We start from the raw sequence: 23,430 nt of genomic DNA on the forward strand, positions 1-23,430 counted from the left end.
ATGGAAGACCTATGGGGGTTAAACTTTGTATTTTCAAAGTTTGAAAAAGTGTGTTGAGCGAATGAACGCAGTACCACCACTGCCTTAACTTTTTTTTTAAGACTATCTGATTCAGTTTTGTTCAGTGAGAGTGCGGGGCCTGTTTTCAGGCTACACCACTCGCCTTACATTGGCCTCCACTTGGACACCTTTCTGTTTCCTTCCTTACCTTCCTTGTGGTAGCAAATGCTTCCTGATCAGATACGTGTGAAAGAGCCCCCCCCCCCCCCTGTAATCCCAGCGGTGGCGGCCCCAGCCGCTGTCCCCACTCCTCCTGCCGTGCTGTCCTGTCCACTTCTGTCGCCTGCTGTCTGACCCCTTGCCCTGGCCTCCTCCTTGGTTTCCTGGTCTCCCTGTTGATAGATACTCTGCTCACTGTCCATCTTCCACACGAGAGTGGTCACCCCGAAGACACCAGTCTGCTGCTCTGCTGGCTCCCTGTTGCCCGTAGGACAAAGGCCCCTCCTTGGGGCAGCTCACTTGGTCTTTATCGCTCGGCCTTGGTTTACCTTTCCCACCTCATCCCCTCCCCTGCTTGGTATCTCAGTGCTCTGCGGTGTTTCCCAGGGGAGGCACGGCTGGCATTTTGGATGGGACAGTTTGTAGCATGGAACTGGCCAGTGCATGGCAGCAGGCTCCAGCTACCCATTTGTTTTTGTTTGTTTGTTTGTTTAAAGATTTGTTTATTTATTTGAGAGGTAGAGTTACAGACAATGAGAGGGAGAGACAGAGAGAAAGGTCTTCCTTCCGTTGGTTCACTCCCCAAATGGCCACTACGGCTGGAGCCGTGCCAATCCGAAGCCAGGAGCTTCTTCTGGTCTCCCACATGGGTGCAGGGGCCCAAGGACTTGACCCATCTTCTACTAGCCGGCACTAGAACCAGCACCCGTATGGGATGCCGGCGCTGCAGGCGGAGGATTAACCTACCGCACCACCGCGCCAGCCCCTCCGGCTGCCCACTTGCGACAGTCAGCAGAACCTCCTGGTTCCCAGAGGCTGCTTAGGAACCACGGAGTCCACAAACACCTGGTACCCACTCGCATGGTGTTTGGTGCACGGTGTTCTCTGCCTCTGGCAGCCATCTCCGTCTGCTGCCTTTCCTAGCAAAACTGCTCTGCATTCTTTTCTTTAAAAAAATCCTTTTATTTGAAAGGCAGAGAGTCAGAGATCTTCTGTCGCTGGTTCTCTCCCCCCAAATGCCTGCCACAGCCAGGGCTGGACCAGGCAGAAGCCAAGAGCCAGAACTCAATCTGGGTCTCCCCTATTGCTGGCAGGAGCCCGACTACTTGGGCCATCACTTGCTGCCTCTCAGGGAGCTGCAACCAGAAGCAGAGGCAGAACTGAACCCAGACACTCAGAGAGAGGAGGCCCAGTGGCTGCCCTTGCCGTCACATTCTCTGAGATTGGGTTCTGACATTCAAAATACCTACCCGAACTGGCCCAGACAGTCAGCTCCACCCCGTCCACGTCCCTAGAGCCTTGAGCCCTGCACGCCTCTGTTGAAGAAGTGTGCTGTGTACTGAGGCGTCCTGCGTGGCTCCTCCATGGATTCCTTTGCTTTACGGTGCCCTTTGACACTGCCTGTGCCACCACGTACTGCTGTGCACAAAGCCGTCGTGAGAACCCGAAGGCGAAGAGCTGGGGTCCGGCCAGCGGCCCGTTAACATCTGTTTCATGCACTTCATTACATAGCATTGCATGGCCCTAGGTAGCAGGCACAGCAAACTTCACAAAGAGGAATGGTTCTCTTGGGGCTTAATAATTTCCATAGGACAAAGAGGCGATGTAAGTTATGGTGGTCGGGCTCCTTACCGAACAGCGGTGTTGATCAATAGACTCTTTGGATCCCATGCAACTTGTCTCAAAGTTTGTATTTGACCAAATGGAGCCATTTCTCTCAGGAGCCAGTGCAGTCGATAACGCGCAGCGAGCCGCTGTCACTGGCCTGACGCATCGTCTTTGTTCCGCAGAGTTACAGCGCAGGGGTCCACGCGGCTGTTTTCTGTGGACAGTCGGCGTCCTGCTCCATTTACACAGCAGCGGAATCTCATTAGCCCAGATATACATTGTGTGGACCAAGCGTGGAAAAAATTAAGACTTCCAGAGCTACATTAAATCTTCAGCTGATTTCAGAAGCAGTTTGTCTTGGTATTTTACTTTATTCCTTAATCCCAATCTACACAGTTGATTTCTCCTGCAGTTAACTTTTCATTGTGTCTGTGCACTGAGATAAAACTGTCACTCCAGTTTAATAAAAGCAGCGTGCATAATCCATTTCTCTTGGCGATTGAATTGAAAGATCAGTGTGAGTTTACACTGGTATGGACTGATATTATTAATTATATCAATTTATTAAATTTTAATTAAAATTAATTTAGCTAATTGTGCCATCCGTAGTTATGGGAATAGTCGTCCTTCTCATCACCATCATAATTAACCCAACTGGTAAGCAGACAGTAATGAGGGTGCAGGCTCTGGAGAGCAGGCAGCGTGGATTCAGATTCTTGGATGGCCGTTGCTGCCCGCGTGACCTTGAGTCGCCGCTTCCTCTCTGCCTCATTGCCTCCCTGAGACAGGATGGCAGCCGTCCCTCGTGAGCCCGTGCAGACGGCAGGCCTGTGGCTGCCAACTCGGGCATGCCGGCGGCCGGGGAGGGCAGTGGGGGTGGGCCGCAGCAGGCACTTGTTGAAGATACGACTGCTCTAACACTTGTGGCGCTTGGTCACCATGTCGACTGCTGACCCTAAGGGCTGGGAGAATAGCAGACCTCCTCTGTTTCTGTTCAGAAATCCCTTGTGCGCCGTGTGGGGCCCCTGACCACACTGAGGGGCAACACCTGTGTTCTTCCCCGTGTTCGAGTTTCGTTCTCAGGCTGCGTCGTGATGGTTCCTGTGGGCCCTGCTCTCCCCGCAGCACTCTGTGTTTCTGCATTTCTGTCCATCAGAGGCGTGGGAGGCTCACCAGGATTCTGGAGCCGTGGCTTTGCTAGGGTTTGCCCACGTTGTAGTCCCTGGTGACACCCTCAGCCAGGTCCCCAGGCTTCAGCCTCAGACCCCTCAGCCTGCTGGTGTCGGCACTTGACCTCCACACCTGCCGCTCGGCATTCTTCCCACGCCGAATTCTTGGAGGTGCCCTGGCCTCTTGTTAGTCTCATACTTCCCAGTCAGTCCACCAGCAGGTTCCATGGTTCTTCTGCTAGAGATGTGTCTGGAATCCATTTGCTTCTCACCCCCAGTTCAGGCGCAGCAGGATCCCCCGAGGCTGCCCCCTGCCTCGACCTGCCCAGGAGACTCCACTGCGCTGAGAGGCCCTCTCCCCGATCCAGCCCTCCCCTGTGTCCTCAGCCTCCCCACGCTGGCACGCGAGCTCTGTGAGTGCAGACTCTGGTTCCTGGCTGTGTCCCCGGTGGCTAAGGCAGGGCCTGGCACACGCTGAGTGCCCACTGGGTGTTCAGCAAGCGAGGGAAGGTGCCGGTCTGCAGGGTGATCTCTCACCAACCCTCCGGGTGGGCCCTGGAGAGAGGCAGGAGGTCGTGCCCAAGCACCTGGCAGGGAAGCTGAGATGTCACCTCGGCCAGCCTAAGAGGGTGTGTGCTCCGGCTCAGCCACACGGCCTCCCATGGAGAGGGCAGGGGCTCCCGGCTCAGCCACACGGCCTCCCATGGAGAGGGCAGGGGCTCCCGGCTCAGCCACACGGCCTCCCATGGAGAGGGCAGGGGCTCCCGGCTCAGCCACACGGCCTCCCATGGAGAGGGTGTGTGCTCCAGCTCAGCCACACCACCTCCCATGGAGAGGGCGGGGCTCCCACCTGCCACACGGCCTCCCATGGAGAGGGCAGGGGCTCCCACCTGCCACACGGCCTCCCATGGAGAGGGCAGGTGCTCCCCGCCTGCCACACGGCCTCCCATGGAGAGGGCGGGCGCTCCCACCTGCCACACGGCCTCCCATGGAGAGGGCAGGGGCTCCAGCTCAGCCACACGGCCTCCCATGGAGAGGGTGTGTGCTCCTGGCTCAGCCACACGGCCTCCCATGGAGAGGGCAGGGGCTCCAGCTCAGCCACACGGCCTCCCATGGAGAGGGCGGGGCTCCCACCTGCCACACGGCCTCCCGCGCCTGGGTGTTTCTGAACTACTGCCAGGGGCTTTACCGGGCCTTTGAAGCCTTAGCCTCTTGATTTGGTTGTTGCCATCAAACGCTTTCTGAGTGTCTGGACTGCACAGAGCTTGTTCCTGTCACAAAAGATGAAAGGGGGGGACCTGCGCTGTGGTGTAGCCATTAAAGCCGCCGCCTGCAACACCAGCATCCTGTGTGGGCACCGGTTCAAGTCCCAGCTGCTCCACTTCTGATCCCGCTCTCTGCTGTGGCCTGGGAAAGCAGTAGAAGATAGCCCAGGTCCTTGGGCCCCTGCACCCACGTAGGAGACCTGGAAGAAGCTGCTGGCTCCTGGCTTTGGATCGGCACAGCTCTGGCTGTTGCGACCATCTGGGGAGTGAACCAGCAGGTGGTGACTCTCTCTCCCTCTCTCTCCCTCTCTCTCTCTGCCTCTGCCTCTCTGTATCTGTCTTTCAAATAAATAAATAAATATTTTTAAAAAATGAAAGGAGAGCAAGTGCCTGGCGCTGCCCTTCTCGGCCTGGAGCACGCGCCCCGCGTGACCAGGAGTTCTAGGAAACCAGCCTGCACCCACTTTTTGGTTCCTCATCTGAAGGCGTAGAACCGAGCCTGGCACAAAGGAGACAGTGTTGGGAGCTGTGGGATGGGTGAAGACAAGTGGCTCGGTGCTGCGGGAATCAAAGCTCATGTTTGTTATTCAACTCGACAGAGCCCAGCTGGGTACTGCCCTGTGTCGGGCGCCAGTGGTTCAGGGGAGGCTCGGGCTGGCTCCGGTTAGATGTGTCCATTCCTCCCCAGAGCTGTGGGGAAGGGGCAGAGGGTCGGATGGGGTCCCCACCTTGAGAAGCCCATTGCCTCCAGGTGGGAAGCTGAGTGCCAGGAGAGGCCGCACAGCTGGGCCAGCAAACCCCAAAAGGGCCCTCTACGCAGGGAGAGACAACTGGATGATGGCTTTTGCCTTGGGTCCTAGAATGGCTCACCCCTGCCACCAGGAATATAACCTTGATAATGGGCGCAGCTGAGTGTGCCTGCTCTGTGCCCAGAACTCAGATGGGCCCGAGTCTCCCGCCGACGCCCCACAGGAAGGTGCTGTCACCGCTTTCCAGAAAAGAACCCAGCTGGGGAGGGGCAGTAACTCAGGCCAGGTAGAGGAGCTGGGATGTGAAGAGAGCGCCTCGAAACACCAGCGTCCTGGCCTCTTCTGCCACCTGTGCTCTTGGAAGAGGTCGCATGGGGCGCGGCATGTGGTACAGTGGGTGGAGCCGCTACCTGGGACACCAGCAGTCCACGTGGGCGCCAGTTCGCTTCCTGGCTGCTCCACTTCCGGTCCAGCTCCCTGCTGCTGGCCTGAGAAAGGCTGCAGACAGGGGCCCAAGTGCTTGGGTCCCTGCTCCCCACATGGGAGACCTGGATGGAGCTCCTGGCTTAGGCCTGGCCCAGCCCTGCCTGCTGCAGCCATCTGGGAAGTGAACCAGTAAGTGGAAGATTGATCTCTCTCTCTCTCTCTCTCCCCCTCTCCCTCTCCCTCTCCCTCTCCCTCTCCCTCCCCCTCCCCCTCCCTCCCTCCCTCCATCTCTTCTCTCTCCCTCTCACTCTCTCTCTCTCTCTCTGCCCCCATAACTCTATCAAATAAAATAAATATTAAAAAAAAAAAACACCTAGAAATGGCCACACAGACTCAGAACCATAACAAACTCCTAGTGTGTGCAGGGGACTGGGGAGAACGTACTGAAATGAGTTCAGCGTTGTTTTTTAATTTTTTTAAGCTTTCAAAAAAGAAAAATGATTTTGATAAAATTTAATTTTGGTGGGAAATGCTTTCTGAAAATATTCTGACTTTCCCAGTTCTATTTTCTTCCTGCACACAGCCCTCATCAAATGATTGTTTTGTTGATAAATTTAGCGTGCAGTTGGGACTTATATGTAGATTGTACCTACCCTCAAAGGGAGAGAGGATTTTATAGTTTCCATTCATTCTCATTAAAATCAGAACATTTGCATCTTAACTTTTACATCTTGTTCCAGGAATTTTAAGCAGTCTGATTGTATGGAAGTGGGTCGTATTAATTGCAAATGGGCTAGACATCTGCTCGCTAACATGGAGTGATTTTTTTTTAAGCTCTGTTTTGTTTTTATATATGATCTGCACAGTGATTAAGTCAGGGCTGTTGGTGATGGTGTTGCAAAGCTAGGTTTTTCAGACTGATAATGTAACCATAAAACCAGTTTAAGAGTGAATCTTTGAAAGTCCTGGGATGTCTTGGAGTTGATAGATCTTTGTCCCTGACACTCGGTCAGGGAGCCGTTTCTGCCCATGGCGCCCCTGCTGGTCTGCTGTTGTGCGTCCAGGCTCTGGGGTCAGGGAGGGACAGTGGCGCTCCTGTCCCCTGTCCACTTGCAGGGTGAGTGGGGTCAGGTATCCGACTGAGAATAGGACCCCGGCTGCTCTGACTTTTGACGCCCCTTTCTTCTTTCTAGAATTCTGGTGATGGACCAGTGTTTCCCAGAGTGGGTCTCTTGGGACCCTAGTTCTAAAGGAAGTGGAGAAGCGCAGAGACCCTGGGAGGTGCTCACTGCTTCAGCAAAGCCACGCGGGTTCCTTCGCCGCAGCCCCTGTCCAAGCCTCTGGCCCGGGCCCACACGCGCCGACTCTCCGAGGGGAAGGTTTTGAGTGCGCACTTCCTCCACTGCACCGGACCACCACAGACCCTTTGTCATGGAACACACGTTGGGAAGCGCCAGAGGACTTCCCAGAAGCGTGCTGTAAAATCAGGAGCTCGGGAACCGGCTGCTCTCTGAGTCACGTAGTCTATGGAGTCCCAGTTCCCCAAGGCAGCGGCCTCGGCCCTCTTGCCCCTCCAGTCTGTTGCGGACCTGGCTTTTCTCAGGGTTGCTGCTTGTAAGCCAGGTGCCGCTGGCGCAGCTGGGGCACAGGACGGAAGCTGGGCCCCTGCAGACCCATGCATGCCTGTGTGGCAGCGAGAGGAATGGTCCGTGGCTAGCAGCAGTGCTTAGGGGAGGACACGTCGTATCTGTGAGAGGCAGAGTGTCCTAGAGTGAGTGACGTTTTCCCCGCAGCGGCGCCTGCCTCCCAGGAACGCCTCTGTCAGCATTTGTTGAAGAATAAATTGTTAGGCACTCTGAGGTCTTTGCTAAAAGATTGTCACCAGTGTTTGCATACCATGCTATTCTACCTCAAGTTAGTTGCCAAGTGAATATGTTATTTCACACCTTCCAGAATCAAGGTTGAAACCTGAGAACATTCCTTTTGCTACAGATGTTGCTGGAAGTGGAAATGCATTTGAACCAGTTAACCTAAACCCTACTCTGCCCCTCCCGGAACCAGTGACAGAAAGCTGACAGGTGTAAGAGGTGCTGACGCCGCCACGGGACCCAGCAAAGCTAGTTGACCCACAGGCGCGGTGAGGCTGCAGTTTGAACCCATGCCCTTGACCTCGTTAACTTGAGCTTTCTGGTAATGGCGCAGTACGCAGCCTGTTGCCCGACTCCTTCTCCTGATGCTCAGAGGAACCAGGTCCCATTCGTCCACTGCTCCTGCAGGCTGTGGCTTGGTACCCAAAGGAAGGCTCACTCACTCCCCCTTAATATGGGAAAAATCATTTAGAGCACTTAATTTGTGTTGACTCTTTACTGGTGCACTATTGCAATTAAGTTAGATTAATGAAAGGTAAATTCCAGTCTATACATGAAAAAGGAAAGTCTCTTGTAAAGACCCTAATTAGGATGTGTGTTTATTTAGCCTCTCATGGTTTAATTGCATCCCATCTTGCTATTTACAAACAGGCATCATTAAAGAATAATGAGTGTGTGAAACACACTCGTACCAGCAGCAGATGCGGTAGCTGGAGGTTGGTGGAAGTGGGAGGGATGGATGGACAGCTGCTGCTTTATTATTTTCGGATGGAGAATGCAGGCCGGCAGGGCGGGGCACGGGCGGAGCAGAGGCTCTGCGAGGCGAGGCGGCAGGTTGTCCTCCGGCCGCGTTCGCCACTGCAGCTTGGTCTTGGTCTCTAAAAGAGAGCAAGCACGCTCACCCAGCTGTCCGCCAGCCGCAGCCAGCCGGGGTTGGTGGAAGCCTCCTTGGCGGCCCTGCAGTGCAGAACATCCGAGCCTCAGAGCCGTGAGGATTCCCCCAGAGAGCTCAGAGCCGTGCCACGGATGGGCCTCGCCTGGTGTAGCTCAGCGCCAGGCCTTCAGCAGAAGAATCCAAGTGTAAAATAAGCTGAGGAGTAGCTTTCTGGCACTTCACCGGCACCCGAAGATCCCGTTCCAGTTCTGCATACGTGCAGTAGTTCCTTGAAGTTACAGCGCCGTCTCGGCTCTTAGGCCGATGCATCATCATTTATGTTCCCTTCTAAACTCACTGAAGGGGGGGGAGAAGAGCTGAGTTTCCAGATGGGATGGCAGTGAGACGGGGGGGGGGGGGGGGGGGACCGCACCGAAGAGCCGAAGCAAGGGCGCGTTCCTCCCTCCTGGTGCGCGATGCTCTGGTTCTTGGTGTAAATCAGACGTTAGTGAGGAGTGTAGGTGCATTAACAAAGCTGTAGCGGTGTAGGCACTAAGTGTGAGAAGCAGGTGCCACGGAGCCCTGCTTGTGTGTTGCCTGCAGGAATGACGATGGCTCTTCAGGCCCAGTGCCTCAGTTTCCCCTTCTGTTCTGGCTGTCATTGCAAAGCATTCCATATAAATGCAAATGGCTGCTGCTCAAACTGCTAAAAACATAGATTTCTCTAGGGATTCCTGGGTGAGCTGAAGTCCAGGGTTTCTTTTTTTTTTTTTTTTTTTTTTAAGTTGGGTTATAGGAATTCACAGCTTTCAGTACATTTATTTTTTTTTTCAAACAAACTCAGTTTAATTTTAAGCTACCCTAAATAGAAGCAAAATATATCTATATATTTGGTATGCCAGCGACCGCGTGTGTGTTTGAGGACGCGGGTAGCTGCATTATCAAACACAGGAGAGCCCAGACGGCAGAGGGGCTGTCTCTTTGTAGGTGTTAACTTGCAGCTGTTCCATTTTCAGCTCACAGAACTGTGGGGTAGATTTTCCCATTCATATTAATTGGATTTTAAAGTGACCTTGTCCATGTATTGATTTGAATTAAAATTTTCTACACCAAGGTCAAGTTGGCATACATCCTACAGACAAAATATTAAAAAGCCACGGCTGCCTAACAGGGAATCGACAGAAGAGGTAGAGCCTTAACAGGGACAGCTCTGCCACCGAGGGCCCCACGGGGCCATTCTAATGCGAGCAGCAAGTGGCGGTTCTGTGGGGGGAGTCCGTGGGCCACCGCTTTGGGGGAGGAGCATCCCTGGGCACCTACAAGCCCTGACTACTGTGCCTCTGGCTGTGGGCCTGGGATGAGTCCCCAGGCCCCCTCGAGAAAGGACCTGTTCTGGTCGCTCACCAGACAGAGCTGTCTCAGCAGTGGCTCCCAGGCCCTGACCTGCCCCGTTAACGTCTCCTCACTCGGCTACTTCAAGAGCACCCTCAACTTCGTAAAGACGGGCTAGTCTCCCCGTCCCCGTCACCTCTCTCCTCATTCCGTCTCAGCAGCAGAACCGCAGGCCTGGCGCTCCAGCCCAAGGCCCGGGAGCTTCCTTCGAGCTGCCTCTTCCCGCATCTCCTCGCCGGCTCTCGGCACGTCACTTCAGTCCCCACAGCCATCAGCTGCCCGACTGCCACCGCCCGGTGAGGCTGCCACTGCGCCTCCTTCCTCTCCCTGTTCTCTGGACCCCTCCACGCGGCGTCCGGGCTGGGAGTGGTTTCTAAGCTCGCGTCCACCTGGTCGTTTCTCTGCCGAAAGCCCTGGGCAGCCGCCCCTGTCACCCATGCAGCGCTGAACTCCTCCACGGAGCGTCCGAGGCTCTCCCTGGTCTGCCTGCCTGTGCCCAGCGCGGGCCTCGCCTGTCCCTCAGACACCAGGCCTTGGTCCGTGCCGCTCTCTTGGCCTGGCTGCTCTGTCCTGGTGCTTGGTATGGGCCAGCTCGGTCCTGCTCTGTAGGCTTCAGCTTTGTGTCCTCAGAGCCTGGCTCAGGCTAAGCAGCCCTTGGCTCCCGCGCTGCCCGTCCACCCGAGAACGTCCAGGCTTGAGAGCAGACGTGACCTTGTTCTCTGGCCATCTCCAGTTCTTAGAAGAGGCATTGCATGTGCTGGGTGCCTCGTTAGGGTTTCAGTGAGTGAGTGACCAAATGAATGACAATGGTCTGACCTACGTGTCATTTTTAACACACAAGTGTTACCTACATAGTCTCTTTAAACCATCTCCTTGCCTTTCAAATAAAACAGGAAGCAGTCTAATTGCTCATCTGCTTCATTACTCTTGGCATGTTCTGTTTCTGCGTGGGTGTCTTTGTCACCTGTCTCCTAGACCGTCAGTGCCACCTAGGAGCGTCTCGTTCTCTTCCCCCTCCGGCACACGTGGGAACATGCAGCCAGCACAGCCTTGCTGGGAGCTGCAGGCCGCTGGCAGCCCGTGACGCTCTGGCTCTGTACCTCTGCCTGTCTGTCCCTCCTTCCTCCTCCCCTAGTCCGCCCCCTCCCATGGCAGCGCTGTTGTGTTCCCGGTGTGACCCGTGTTTTCCTGTCCGGATTCTGGCAGGGGACGGTGTAATCGGCCTAAGCATTGTGAGGCAGAACCAGGCCACTATCGGGGTCCTGCCCCTGGCCCCGCTGGCCCGCCGGGCGGCAGGCACTTGGTGTGCGGCGGCCTGCCTTGCCGTGCTCCACGGTGCGGGTGCGGGGAGGGGCCCCCAGCCGTCCAGGAGCCCAGTTCAGATCTGCTGGGAGAAACTCGCTGCTTTCAGTAGCTTCAAGAAAGCAGCTTCTCACCTTCCACGTAGCCTGTGTCCTGCTCTGTACCTGTAGCTCTATTTGGAGTCCGACGTCCTGTTTCATGCAGGCGCCGGCTTTAGTTCTGCCCTCCGTTTTCCCCAGAAGGGATGTGTGTTACATATTTGCATGTATGCTTTATGAATTAAGATGGACTACATTTTCTCTTGACAGTTTGGGGGAATTTTTCATACAGGTGCAAGGGCAGCCCGGAGGTAGTGTGAAGCCGGCCTCAGGAGGCATGGTTCTCTGGTCTCTGATCCGGTAGACTGGCTGCTGTGGAGGGGAGGCAGGCGAAGACGGCACAGGCTGGCGAAGAGCCGTAGCTGACGGGTGACGCGGATAGTCGCGGCAGAGCCCTTCCCTCTCGGAAGCCTCTCAGTGAAACCGGCTGCCCCAAGTGCTCCCTGGCCATCGCGGTCGTGAAGCTGGGCGAGGGGTGAGCTAGGGGATCGGCAGGTGCCCACGTCACCAAGTTTGGTGGCTCATTAGCAGGCGGCCCAGTCCTCTCCGCAGGGGAATGGGCCACCCAGGGAAAGTTAAACCTTGCCTTACTAGGCAGGGTGCTTAGTAATTATGAAAAGTGACGACAGCCGTGCCTTTAGCCCCTGCTGCCGTGCTGTGAGCCCAGCGCCAGCTGTCTGGTCCTCGTTGAAGGCTCCATTCGGGAGAAGAGTGAGCGAAGCTCAGCAGATCTCAGGCCCCCCAGCCCGGCTCTCCTGTCCCCTGTGACAAGGGCCGTGCAGGGAGCAGCCCCCGTGACTGCGGACAGAGCCCCTGCCGTGTCTCCGTCACAGTGCCGAGGCTGGCGCAGGCGGTGCCGTTCCCTGCTGAGTTGACCGGAGGGAAAGCAGGGCCTAGAGAGGGCCTGGAGGGGCGGAGCGGATCTGCTGTCCAGTCTGCCTCCCGCCAGCCCGTGGCCGGCTCTCAGCCCTCGCCTGAGGCTCACGGCTTCACGTCTCGAGTCCAGTCCCGGGCTCGCTTGGCCCCTCTCAGACCACATTTCACATCTGAGGCACAACTGGACCCCTGGCCCGGCGCCTGGCAGGACGCGAGTTCTGCCACGGCCCTTGGCGTGACCTCGGTTTCCCATTGCATAGGGACGTGGCCATTGTTCTGCACCCTGCAGCTCCAGGGGCTTTCACTTCCAAGGTGTGGCAGACACTTGATCTTCTCTGCCTGAGCCTTGCCACACTCACAGGCCCTGGGCTAGAAAGCAGCAGTTGGGGCCGGCGCTTTGGTGTAGCAGACAGAGCCGCCGCCTGCAGTGCCAGCATCCCATATGGGCGCTGGTTCAAGTCCTGGCTATTCCACTTCTGATCCAGCTCTCTGCCGTGGCCTGGAAAAGCAGTAGAAGATGGCCCAAGTCCTTGGGCCCCTGCACCCGCGTTTGAGACCTGGAGGAGGCTCCTGGCTCCTGGCTTTGGATCAGAGCAGCTTCAGACATTGAGGCCATTTGGGGAGTGAACCAGTGGATGGAAGACCTCTCTCTCTCTCTCTCGCTCTCTCTCTCGCTCTGCCTCTCCTTCTCTTTCTGTGTACTCTGACTTTCAAATAAATAAATAAATTTTTTTTTTCAAAAGATTTTATACAGAGAGAGGAAAGGCAGAGAGAGAGAGGTCTTCCATCCGCTGGTTCACTCCCCAGATGGCCGCAACAGCTGGAGCTGTGCTGATCTGAAGCCAGGAGCCAGGAGCTTCCTCCAGGTCTCCCACGTGGGTGCAGGGGCCCAAGCACTTGGGCCATCTTCCACTGCTTTCCCAGGCCATAGCAGAGAGCTGGATCAGAAGAGGAGCAGCCAGGACTAGAACCGGCGCCCATATGGGATGCCAGCGCTTCAGGCCAGGGCATTAACCCGTTGCGCCACAGCGCCAGCCCAATCAAATAAATCTTTAAAAAAACAAAAGCGGCAGCACCCCGCCCCCACAGTGCTCGCAGCCCCCCCAGCCTGCCCCGGGAGAGCAGCTTCTTGCTCACGTCCACCAGCGCCCCCAGCCTGCCCCGGGAGAGCAGCTTCTCGCTCACGTCCACCAGCGCCGCACTTAGCCGGCAGCCGTGCAGGTTGCAGAGCAGGGCTCCTATGAGGCGCTCAGATGAGACACAGCAAGGACTTCCTGGCGTCTTAGCAGGGCCGGCAGCATGCGTGTGAGCTCGTTGGTGAGGGAGCCCGGAGCACCGGCGGAGGCTGCTCAGTGGGGAGAGGATGAGGCGGTGTCGGGCTCCGGGGTCGCTCATGGGCCGCGCTGAAGACAGGAAAACAGCGAGAGGCAGCTCTGGCCCTGCACAAAGCAACAACCTTTGGCCTCAAAGCTTTGGAAACTTCAATTTCTTTCTGTTAAGCAGGGAAATCCAGCAGCCGCCTGGGCCGCGTGTTCGGGGCTTGTAGAGAACGCTTCAGCCCCATGTGCCCGCAGTCAGCCCTGGGTGGCAGAGGCCAAAGCTGTATCATGCAAATACCTCCGCACCCCCAGCAAAAGCCAGGTGGTGCCAGTGCTCTTCCAGGCCACGTCCAGGACGAGTCTTGGGCGAGGGTTCCTAGAAGACCTCTGGCCTCCACCATCAACTCAGCCCAGAACCAAGCGTTCCCTGATGGAGCCGGAGCCCAGGGATACAGCGCCTCCTCCCCCAGACCCCTCAACTACACTGGGCCCCGTGGGACATAGCACCCGGGTCCCTGCCATTACTCAGGCCTGCGTCAGCTCTACCTCCCTCAAGGTGGGAGGCCTTCCTTGACACTTTGGAAGCCTCAGGGCCTCAGCTCCCTCCTTTAGATGAGACAGAAGCCCCTGGTTCGAACCCCAGCTCTCCTTCCCATCCAGCTTCCTGCTAACGCACTTCCTGGCAAGCAGCCAGTGATGTTCAGGTAGCTGGGCCCTGCCGCCCACACGAGCCGATGCCCGGATGGAGTTCAGACTGCTGGCTTCGGCCTGGCCCAGGCTTAGCTGTTGAGGGAGTGAGCTAGTGGATGGAAGAGATGCCTGCCTGCCTTCCCACCTCGTCCCTCTCTCTCTGTCCCTCCCTTCCCCCTTCTCTGCCTCGAAAGTAAAGTGAAGATCAATCGATTGATTTCTAAATGGGAGAGTTGGAGAAGATGATACTGTGACTGCTTCCCAGCTCTGGTTCTGTGATTCTCCAAGGCCACGTCCTGGCCCAGTGTCTCGTCGTCCTCGTACCTACTCCTCCGTCAGGACCTCAGGCCTTATCCCGTTCCTTCCTCGGAACCGGGACAAACAGGACCCTTAGCGCTGTACTGCACCTCCTGTGAGTCTGCCTCCCCCAAACCCCACGTAAGTTACCCCTCGGGGAGACCTGGGTATCAGGCTTCTACCTTGTTTGCCCTGCAGGATAGCACCGTGGCCTGGCGGGGTTTTGTATAACACCCCTCTCCTAAGGCGGGGCAGACAGTCCTGAGGGACAGGCCCGGGGCCAGCTCCTGTTGCGAACACCCAGGCGTCAGGCCAGGTTGGGTGCCCTGGTCCTGGTCAGCCCAGCTTCCTTGAACCCTGGGCCCAGAGCCTGCTCAGCACCCAGTGCTCCCCCCTCCCCAGCGCGGGAGGAGTGGGGTTGTGAGGGATCGCCTGCCTTGGTCTGCCAGTGGAGACGACACTCCTGCCACCAGATTCCTCGGGTTTCTCTGGGGCAGAGCTGAACCAAGTATTTTTTTCTGTTATTTTCAACTTTCCTCTTCTTGTGACTTGACGTGACACTTGAACTAGATATGCTCTAAGTGCCACACAGCTTGGCAGACAACTGCTGGAAGGTCACACAGGAAAGGCCACTAACCACGGCGGAGCGCTGCCCGCGCTGACGGGGGCGGGGCTGGGCGGCCTCCCTCCCAGGTGCACAGGGGCCCCTCCTCTGCCTGTCTTTGCAGTGTGCCGCTTGGACGCTCACTGGACCGACGTGGACCGAGTAGGGAGCGAGCTCTTTGGAGCCGCGCTGCTCCACATAGAAGAGGGTTACCGTGGTAACCGCAAGCCCGCTTCATCACCAGATGGCGTGAGCTCTTATCGGTGGCGTCCGTCGCAGTTGCCAACAAGCAGCCTGGAGCCCTGGCAGTGGGTGCTTTGCTTCTGACTGTGGCCAGCGTTGGCTAGTTTGTGGAAGGATGTCCAGTGGCCCGCGTGTGGCACATTGCCCTATCGGTCCATCAGAAGTCCAGGGTCACTCCAGATGGGGTGGGAACACATAGGTGTGGGAATCTGAACCTCCGTGGGGGACGTGGGAAAAGGCGTGCTGAGCTCCGCCGTGATGGCCGAGTTGTCAGAACTCCTGGTGCCGTGACCCCTCTGGGGTGGCCGCTCCCCAGCCACGCCTCTTACGTCGCCCTCCCTTTCTGAGCTCCCCAGCTGGCCTTTCCGCTGAACAAACAGGCTTGAGCAGGTGTCTGCCTTGCCCTGGGCAGGGGCGCCGCCCTCCACCCGCACATCTGATGGCCGCCTCGGGGTCAGCGACGTGCCGGCCTCACACCCTGCCCTCACACCCTGCCCTCGGCTGTCCAACCCCGAGGCTCTCACACTTTCTGTTCCACAGTCACTCCCGGTCTTCAGGGCCCAGCGGCACCGTCACCCACGCTCAGCCGTGCTGCCAGCCAGAGTAGCAGGTCCACCGGCCCGCTGGCTGCAGCAGTTCTGGCTTGAGGTGTGACGTGGGTCTGAGCCCAGTCACGATAGCGGCCACACTGTGCTGTCGCCTTCCATGGGCACGTCCTGGCCACGTAGGGGTGGGAGAGGAGGAGACCGTGGCTAAGCTTCCCAGCCACGAGGTGAGACGCAAGTCCCAAGGCAGCTGTCTGCAAAGCCTCGGGGCTTTAGAACTGTGGCTCGCGTGTGGTCGTGACCCAGCAAAGACTGGAGAAAACCGTCGTTTCCGGCTGTCCACGCTGAGCGAGCGCCAGGGTCCTGTGGCTCTGCATTGTCAAACCTCACAGAGCTTTACCGATTTGAAAGATATTAAAAGTAAACCAGGGGCTGGTGCTGTGGTGTAGCAGCAAAGCCACTGCCTCTAACGCCGGCATCCCATGTGGGCGCTGGTTCACGTCCCGGCTGCTCCAGTTCCGATCCATCTCTCTGCTGTGGCCTGGGAAAGCAGTAGAAGATGGTGCAAGTCCTTGGGCCCCTGCACCCGCGTGGGAGACCTGAAAGAAGCTCCTGGCTCCTGGCTTTGGATCGGCGCAGCTCAGGCCATTGTAGCCTTCTGGGGAGTGAACCAGCCGATGGAAGACCTCTCTCTCTCTCTCTCTCTGCCTCTGCCTCTCTGTAACTCTGCCTTTCTTTAAATAACAAACAAACCGGAGCAAGACTTCACCACCCTGGCTATGAACTGCTACAGCCCCCAGTGTAGTCTTTCCAAAAGTGTCGAACCTGAACACCTCACATGACGAGTGTGTGAGGGGGAAGCAGGCTACCCTGCACCACGGGCGCCTGCGGCAGAGTCCAGCCTGGGGGGCTCACAGGTAGCCCGGCTCCCTGCACAGAGGAGGTAGGAGACGGCTTATGAGACCAGCCAGGCACACTGTGTGGCTCGTTTGAGTTCTGAAACAAGCAAACTTTTGTGGTACTTAGGAGACTCAGATGAGCGGGGTCTTGGTAGCGCTGCACAGGGATTGCTTGAGCGGGGGCTCTGTTTCCCAGGTCTTCATCTCAGAGATGTACCCTGCAGTGTTTACAGGTGAGGTGACCGACCCGTGCCTTCGCGCGTTCACATCACTCGGGGGTAGAGGTGCAGGTGGCCAGCTCGGCCGCAGTGGCCGGCAGGGAGGGGTCCTCGCTGCAGGTGTCTCCACCCCACCTCGCTCAGGTTTGTGTGCGGTTTTACGTCTCCGTGGTGAAAGTCTTGTTCCAAAGCCAGCTCAGTGGGCTACTTGCAGGCAGTGGGTTTTAATTTATCTTGTTTCCATCTAGCAGCTTCCATTGCTGATGGCAGAGACATCGGTGTGCTCGTGCCATCCTGGTTAGCACAACCCTATGGTTAGCAGCTTGGCAAATCCTTCCAAAAGCCTGTCCTGTCGGCGCCGTCGTTACATTTTGGAAGGTCTCTCCTAAGGAAGGAACCTCAAATGTGGTGAGAGCTTTGTGGAGACTTGGACACGCATGTGCCTGAGGCAGTGTGGGATCCGAGCGCTCAGGCACGCACAGCGGCTGACCCTGGCCTGGAAGGTGCGTGGAGGGTGGCACGGTGCTTATGTCCTAACAGGAATTACATAGACAAATGTGATCTCAGTTATAAGCTTGTTAGTTTAAAAACCGTGAATCTCTGGTAATACAAGTAATGAGGGAAACCTACCCTAAAACAGTGATGGTGATTACGTTTGGATGGGAAGACTGGGAACAAGGTAGGACCCCTGAGTGGTACGTGGTGGGACCGTATTTAAAAGTATTTCATGGAATAAGGTGCTTGTGTGAGCATCCCCTTCAATGGAAGCACGCGTGTCCTGTCCCTGGCTGGCCTGTTTATTTTCCCTGCCATTTTAGACGTACAAATAGACATCAACCGAGCAGTGCAGTTGCCAAGGGAAGAAGATGGGGGGGGGGAGTGGGCACTGGTGCCCAGAGCTAGTCCGGGGGAGGGGGTCCAGGTCAGACTGGGGGCTGGGGTTGCTGTCAGAGGCCGAGGCTCTGGTCTTATGCAGACCAGCAGGGCTCTCCCTCACCTGGTTCTGTGATGTCCACACCCTGGTGGGCCTGGGCCAGGGGCCTCCTGGGTCTCTCTTCTCTAATTTATTTGTTTATTTGAAAGTCAGAGTTACACAGAGAGGAAGAGACAGAAATATCTCCCCTCCTCTGGTTGACTCCCCAAATAGCCACAGCGGCCAGGGCTGGGCCAGACCAATGGGTCATCATCCACTAATTTCCCAGGTGCACTAACAGGGAGCTGAATTGGAAGTGCAGCAGCCAGGACTCCATCCCCTATGGGCTGACCGCTTTACCTGCTGTGCCACCACACCGGCCCCGTACCAGGCCTCTTCTCTGAAGGGAAGACAGGGCCCCATGAGCGGGGCAGGTGCCGAGTCTGTTCCAGCGAGCACAGCAGGTCCCTTTTCCTGCTGTCTGAAACTGCACTTTCTTCTCCTTTTCAATCCATAACACGTGCTCCGGTTCTGAGAGACCAGAAGCGCCTGCCTGCACACCAGGGTCGTGTTTCTTCAGTGGAGATAAAGCTCGGCCACTTCCCTTTTACCTCCAGACTTCCTCTGGTAGGACTGGCTCCGCTGTGAGGAGTGCGGCGCCCGCCTTTACTCTCTGTTGGGCTGCTCTGTACTCCGCGGCTGTGCAGGGGCCGCGGCAGGACGAAGACAAATGTGCTCCCTAACCCCTGCATCCAGAACCCCAGGACTGTGGCCTGGAAGAGGGCCGTCTCCAGTGGGCGGGTTGTGAGCACAGGAAACCTGTCCTGAGCGTCCAAGCCAAACCGGATGAAGGGCTGCAGGGCGGGGCGCTGACCTGGTGGCCGGAGGGTCTGTTCTGCAGTGCCACAGGGTGCTAGTAGTGGGCCGAGCGTCGCGAGCGTCGCGCCGGGGCTCCAAGGAGTCCTCCCAGCCCCGCCCCGTGTGATGTGCACATCCCAGTAAGCCGTGCTGTCTGTGTGTTTGCGCCCTGACAGGTGACCTTGGGGAAGGTGTTGAAGGTCGTCGTGGTCATGCGGAGCCTCTTCATCGACCGCACCATCGTGAAGGGCTACCACGAGGACGTCTACACGGAGGATGGCAAGGTACGCGCCCGCCGCTCTCTGTGTCCCGGCACGGGTGGCCCAGGGCCCCCAGTGAATGCCCTGCATATGAAGATGAGCACTGCGTGCGCCCTGCCCGGGGTTTTCCCCAAGCCGCCACCACCCTCGCTGCATCTGTCACTCAGCCCCTAGACCCCGGCCGCCTCCCTAACATCTCTTCTGAGGACGGAGCTCTTCCTCCCCCAAGGCAGCACATCCGTAGCCCAGGGGTCAGCACTTTGCTTTTCCTAGAAGCACGAGGAGGGTTGGAGTTAGGGAGACACAGCCTGGTGACGCCCGTTTTCCACGAAAGGAGCAGGTAGCCCCCAGAAAGCCGCGGTGCGTGATGGCACAGCGAATGCGACCCGCAGCCCGTGGGCGAGTAGAGATCCCGCTGGTTACAGCCGGTGTGCAGCAGGCTGAGCGATGGCCGGGCCGGTGTCCCGGGGGCGCGAGGCGGCCGCGAGCTCCGAGTGAGGACAGGAGACTCGGCACCCTGCCTTGTGCTGGCCTCCGGGTTTGTCTTATTCAACTGCCCCGTACTGAGGGTCCCAAACAATACATAGCGGGCACGCGCTTAGCGCTGTGCCGCCTGGTAAGCCCCCGCGGCAGACGGCTAGGATCTTACAATGCGCTGAAGGGAAGCGGGAAATGGCCTGCTAGGGAGCCCTCTCTTCCCTGTGTCACCCCCGCTCGGCCGTTCCCAAGTCCCCCACCCCCAGGTCCCTCGGGGCTCTCTTGTCCTCCGTCCACTCCCATGCAGCGACCACTTGCGACTGCTTCCTCGTCAGCCCCTCCCTGGGGTCCCTCCAGTCCAGCCTGGCCCCGCCCCGTCGTCCTGCTCCCGGCTGACCTTTGCTCGCCTCCCTGTACGAGCCTTCCTAGCCAGGTCTCGGCTGTCAGCAGGTGCTGGCAGGCCTCCCTCTCAGCTCTGCAGCGGGCCCAGCCGTCTCCTGGGCACTCAGTTCCTGCTGTTTCCAAACCAAGTAACCGCGTAGTAGCTCCCATAGTCCTCAGCCACACTTCCCTCCGCCGTCCGGCCCTCCTGGCTTCCAGGGCCATCTTCCTGAGAGGCACACCACGCGCCCAGGCCTCTGGCTGCGTACCCCCTCCCTGTTGCTCAAAGCTTGGGAGTAGGTGATGTAGCAAGCGTGGCGGACACGGTGTGGAGCACGGCCTGCAGGCTGCTTAGCCGCGGAGACCCTTGGAGCCCGTCGTCGCCTCTGCCGTGGAACTCCATCAGCAAGAATGCGCCCTGGGCAGGGCTTTCCCCGCCTGGCTGACCACCAGGCTCTTTTGTTTGCTCCTTTATTCTCGGGTCATGCTGTGATGCTGGTGTCTTGCGGAACATGCTTCTGAAATCCCAGCAAAACCCTGGAAAATGACCCAGACCCACAGAAGTGCCTGATGGCTGGGCCCTGCCCGCCCCCCTGGCCTCGCCTGCATCGGCCTCTCTGCGTCGCCCTCTCTGCGTCGCATCTCACGTTCCAGTCTTACGTGCAAACTGTGCCTTGCAGCTGCCTGTCGCGTGCCCTTTGCCCCCTGCCCTGGAAGGGCTACCCTCCTCGCCCTCACGACCCTCACCCTTCCCTCGACAGGGACGTCACGCCGTCCCCGTTCGCCCGGCGGCCTCACTCCGGCGCCGTGCTCACGAGTGGGTTCCTGAAGCAGCCCGCCTGGCTCTGCCTCTGCTTGTGCCGGAGCCGCCGTCGCTGCGCTCTGCAGGTCCTCCCAGTAACAGAAATGCCGGCAGTGCTGGTGGGCGTGGTCAGGGCCGTGTGCTGGGCGTTTCCTAATGGCGTCCTCCCGACAATATCATGACCTGGGTGCTGCTGTGAGTCTCATTTTACAGCTGAAGAAACTGCCCACGGCCACCGGGGCAGAGCTGTAACCTGCACTGGCCGGGAGCTCTTCGAGGGCGCGGTCCCCAGGCTGTCCCTCCGTGCCCGGAGCACAGACGAGGCCCCGTGGAGCCTGAGAGGGCGCCGGGGAAAAGCAGAGCACTGGAAGTGGAGAAGGGAGAGACGGAGAGCAGGGGAAGTGGGGGTGTTGGTGTTCTGAAGGAGTCAGAGGATAAAGGACACTCACACTCACACTCACACACACATACACACACATACACACTCACACACACACACACACTCTGCTGATGAGAAAACAGCTTGGCGTCTCCATCCGTCAGGAAGAAGGGGGTGTGTGTCGGGAGCCATGTGGCCTCAGAAGTCTGGTGGGACAGGAAGCGCTTCTCCAGCCGCAGGCCTGCCGAGCGGTGAGCAGGGACCCTGAAGCCAGAAGTAGCCAGGCTGCTGTCGGGGACTGTGTGCCCAGAACCTGGTCCACGCCAGGCTCGTTCGTTTGTTTTGCTTCAGAGCACTTTACAACGGATAAAAATAAAACCACACAGGCACAAGTGATCTATTTTGAGTGCTGATGTGGGGTGTGTGTCTGCGTGCTTACATGTACTTATCTGCATACAGGCAGGTGCACTGGTGTTGAGGTGTCTGGCACACGCCAAATGGAACTGCACGTCTGGAGGAGCCCCGGAGCCGAGGGCGTGGCCTGCGGGCGCAGATGGTTGGAGCAGCCCTGCGTCTGCCGCGTTGTCCCGGGTGGCTGCAGGGGTGTTTGCTGCAGTCTCCTGGAGAGTGGCCTCAGATGCCCCGCGTGCGGCTGGAGAGCTCCTGCGGCTGCACTCTGCCTGTGCCGCGGCTGTCCCCAGGCCCAAGGCCCGGTGCCTTCTAGCAGGCTCTGTTCCCCCTGTGGCTGCAGCCGTGGCCCAGCACCGCCCCAGCCCCCAGCCCCCAGCCCCGGCAGGATCTCTCCCCATCAGAATCCGTCACTTGCAGGGACCCCCAGCGCCATCCTGACGTGCTGTCTCCTTACCTGGGAGGCGCAGTCTTGATGCCAAGCAGTAGTGGCCCGAGTCTTCAGACTTAGCAGCGGCTGGGCAGGGCACCCGGGGCACAGCGAGTGCCGTGACTCAGCACGTTAGACAGCAGAATTTAAGATGAGCACCTGGCCATTGTCCTGATCTTATAGCAGTCAGCCTTCGCGGGAAAAAATACAAGTGTCTCGGGTGAATTTATCTTATTAGGGGATTTGGGTTATGTTAATGCCATAGCTTCATTAATTACCCCATATCAATAAGAAAGGCAGCTGTTAGCCTCCCAGTGTAAGAGAGGAATAGAAATGGTGGTATCAAAGGAAACCTTCAAAGACAGCCCGAGCTGTCTCCAGGGTAATTTCTGATCCCTGCATTCTTCCCACTTCAAAGTTGGGGTGTGAGTGTGTGTGTGTGTGGGTCGAGCGGGTTGGGGGAAGCTGGAATCTGATTTCTCTAATAAGTGTTGGCATCAGCCCCGTTTGATATTAGATGCAGGGAACATTTTGATTTGTTATAGCCTTTGAAATTGTTCAGACGACCTTCAGAAAAATGGCCTCTTGTTACTTCTGGGGAGAAGGGCAAGAGCCGGGAAGGGGAATCCGGTTTAATTCACATGCAGAGGGTGCCCTAAAATTGTGCTTTCAGCAGTTTTTTAGTAACAAATGCATGTCCTGATTGAAAGTGAAAAGTTGAAGAATAATAGACCCGTGGCCCTGCGTGGCTGGGCGAGACTTGTCCACTCCACGTCACCCGGAAGGGCGGGAGCCTGTGACTGCCTGCAGGGGTCGCAGTCAGGAAAACTTGGTGACCCCGGGGGTGACCCCTCAGCATGCTGGTTTGTAGCACCCTCGACAGCCAGGCGTGACGCACCTGTCGACCTTGCCAGCTGTCAGTAAAAGCTTTCAAAGTTGAAACCGTCACTCAGCCCGAGAGCTCCGCTTGGAAGTGTCCTCTCAGATCATCTAAAATTCATCGTGCAGTTTTTTTGAGATGAAATAAAGAATTGATAACCTTCTGATACGCTGCCAGCATTTTCACTGCTGCTAAGTGAATTTCCGTGGCGATGATTGTCGCAGCAGCAGGCCTCAAAGCAGACGGCGGTGTTGAACGCGGCAGGAGCGCCAGCGCTCGGCACCGCCCCTCCCAGCCCGGAGCCAGGCCTGGGGACCGGGACCTGTGATGCCGGACGAGTCGGGGCCCCCGCTGAGCCTCGGTTTCCTCCTCGGGGCTGGGAGATGATTGGTCTCGTGCCCGTGCCAGCGCCGACAGGATGTGAAGAGTGAGTGCCCGCCCCGTGGCTGGGCTGCAGCTGACAGCGTGGTCATCCTCAGAGTCCGAACGGCCTCGCCTGCCTGCTGGTGTCCAGACCTTCTGGTTGTTGCTTTTGGTGACTAATTTGGATTTGTCGCCATCCTCACCTGTTCCTCCTGTGCCGAGGGGTCTGGATGTTTGTCCTGAGAGCAGGCGTGTGTCTGGCCGGCACAGTGGTCCCCTGAGAGCAGACCATAGTCCCACCCTCGAATCTCATGCCGGGCCCCTCTTCTGGAAGCTTCACCGGAGACAGCAGGTGCAGCCCCACCTGCCAGGATTTCACAGCCTTCCAGGTCCCACAGCTTTCTGACGCTGCCCGCACCAGGGTGCTCCTCGCCTCCTTCCTGCACCCTGGTTCTGAATAATTTCCAGTTCATTGTGTTGAAGGTCGCAGCTTCCAGAATGTTCTTTTTTTGAGCACTGCGGTCAGTGGAAACTTGGTAGCCATGCCCACCCTTTCAGTGAATGACTGGAGGAAGTAGACACCGGCTCAGATCAGTCCTGGCTCCCTGGAATGAATTT

General features: G+C 57.6%; 1 protein-coding gene across 1 annotated transcript in view; it reads left to right on the top strand.

The window, feature by feature from the left end:
• The window catches only part of MED27 (mediator complex subunit 27), a 207,386-nt gene that overhangs the window by 167,966 nt on the left and 15,990 nt on the right, over window positions 1-23,430 (top strand). Inside the window, exon 5 of the mRNA XM_062207327.1 lies at window positions 18,609-18,716. Within this exon, the coding sequence (XP_062063311.1) occupies window positions 18,609-18,716 (108 nt within the window). The remainder of the gene's footprint in view (window positions 1-18,608; window positions 18,717-23,430) is intronic.

Source organism: Lepus europaeus, chromosome 12 (assembly GCF_033115175.1).
Source record: "Lepus europaeus isolate LE1 chromosome 12, mLepTim1.pri, whole genome shotgun sequence".
Taxonomy (NCBI): Eukaryota; Metazoa; Chordata; class Mammalia; order Lagomorpha; family Leporidae; genus Lepus; species Lepus europaeus.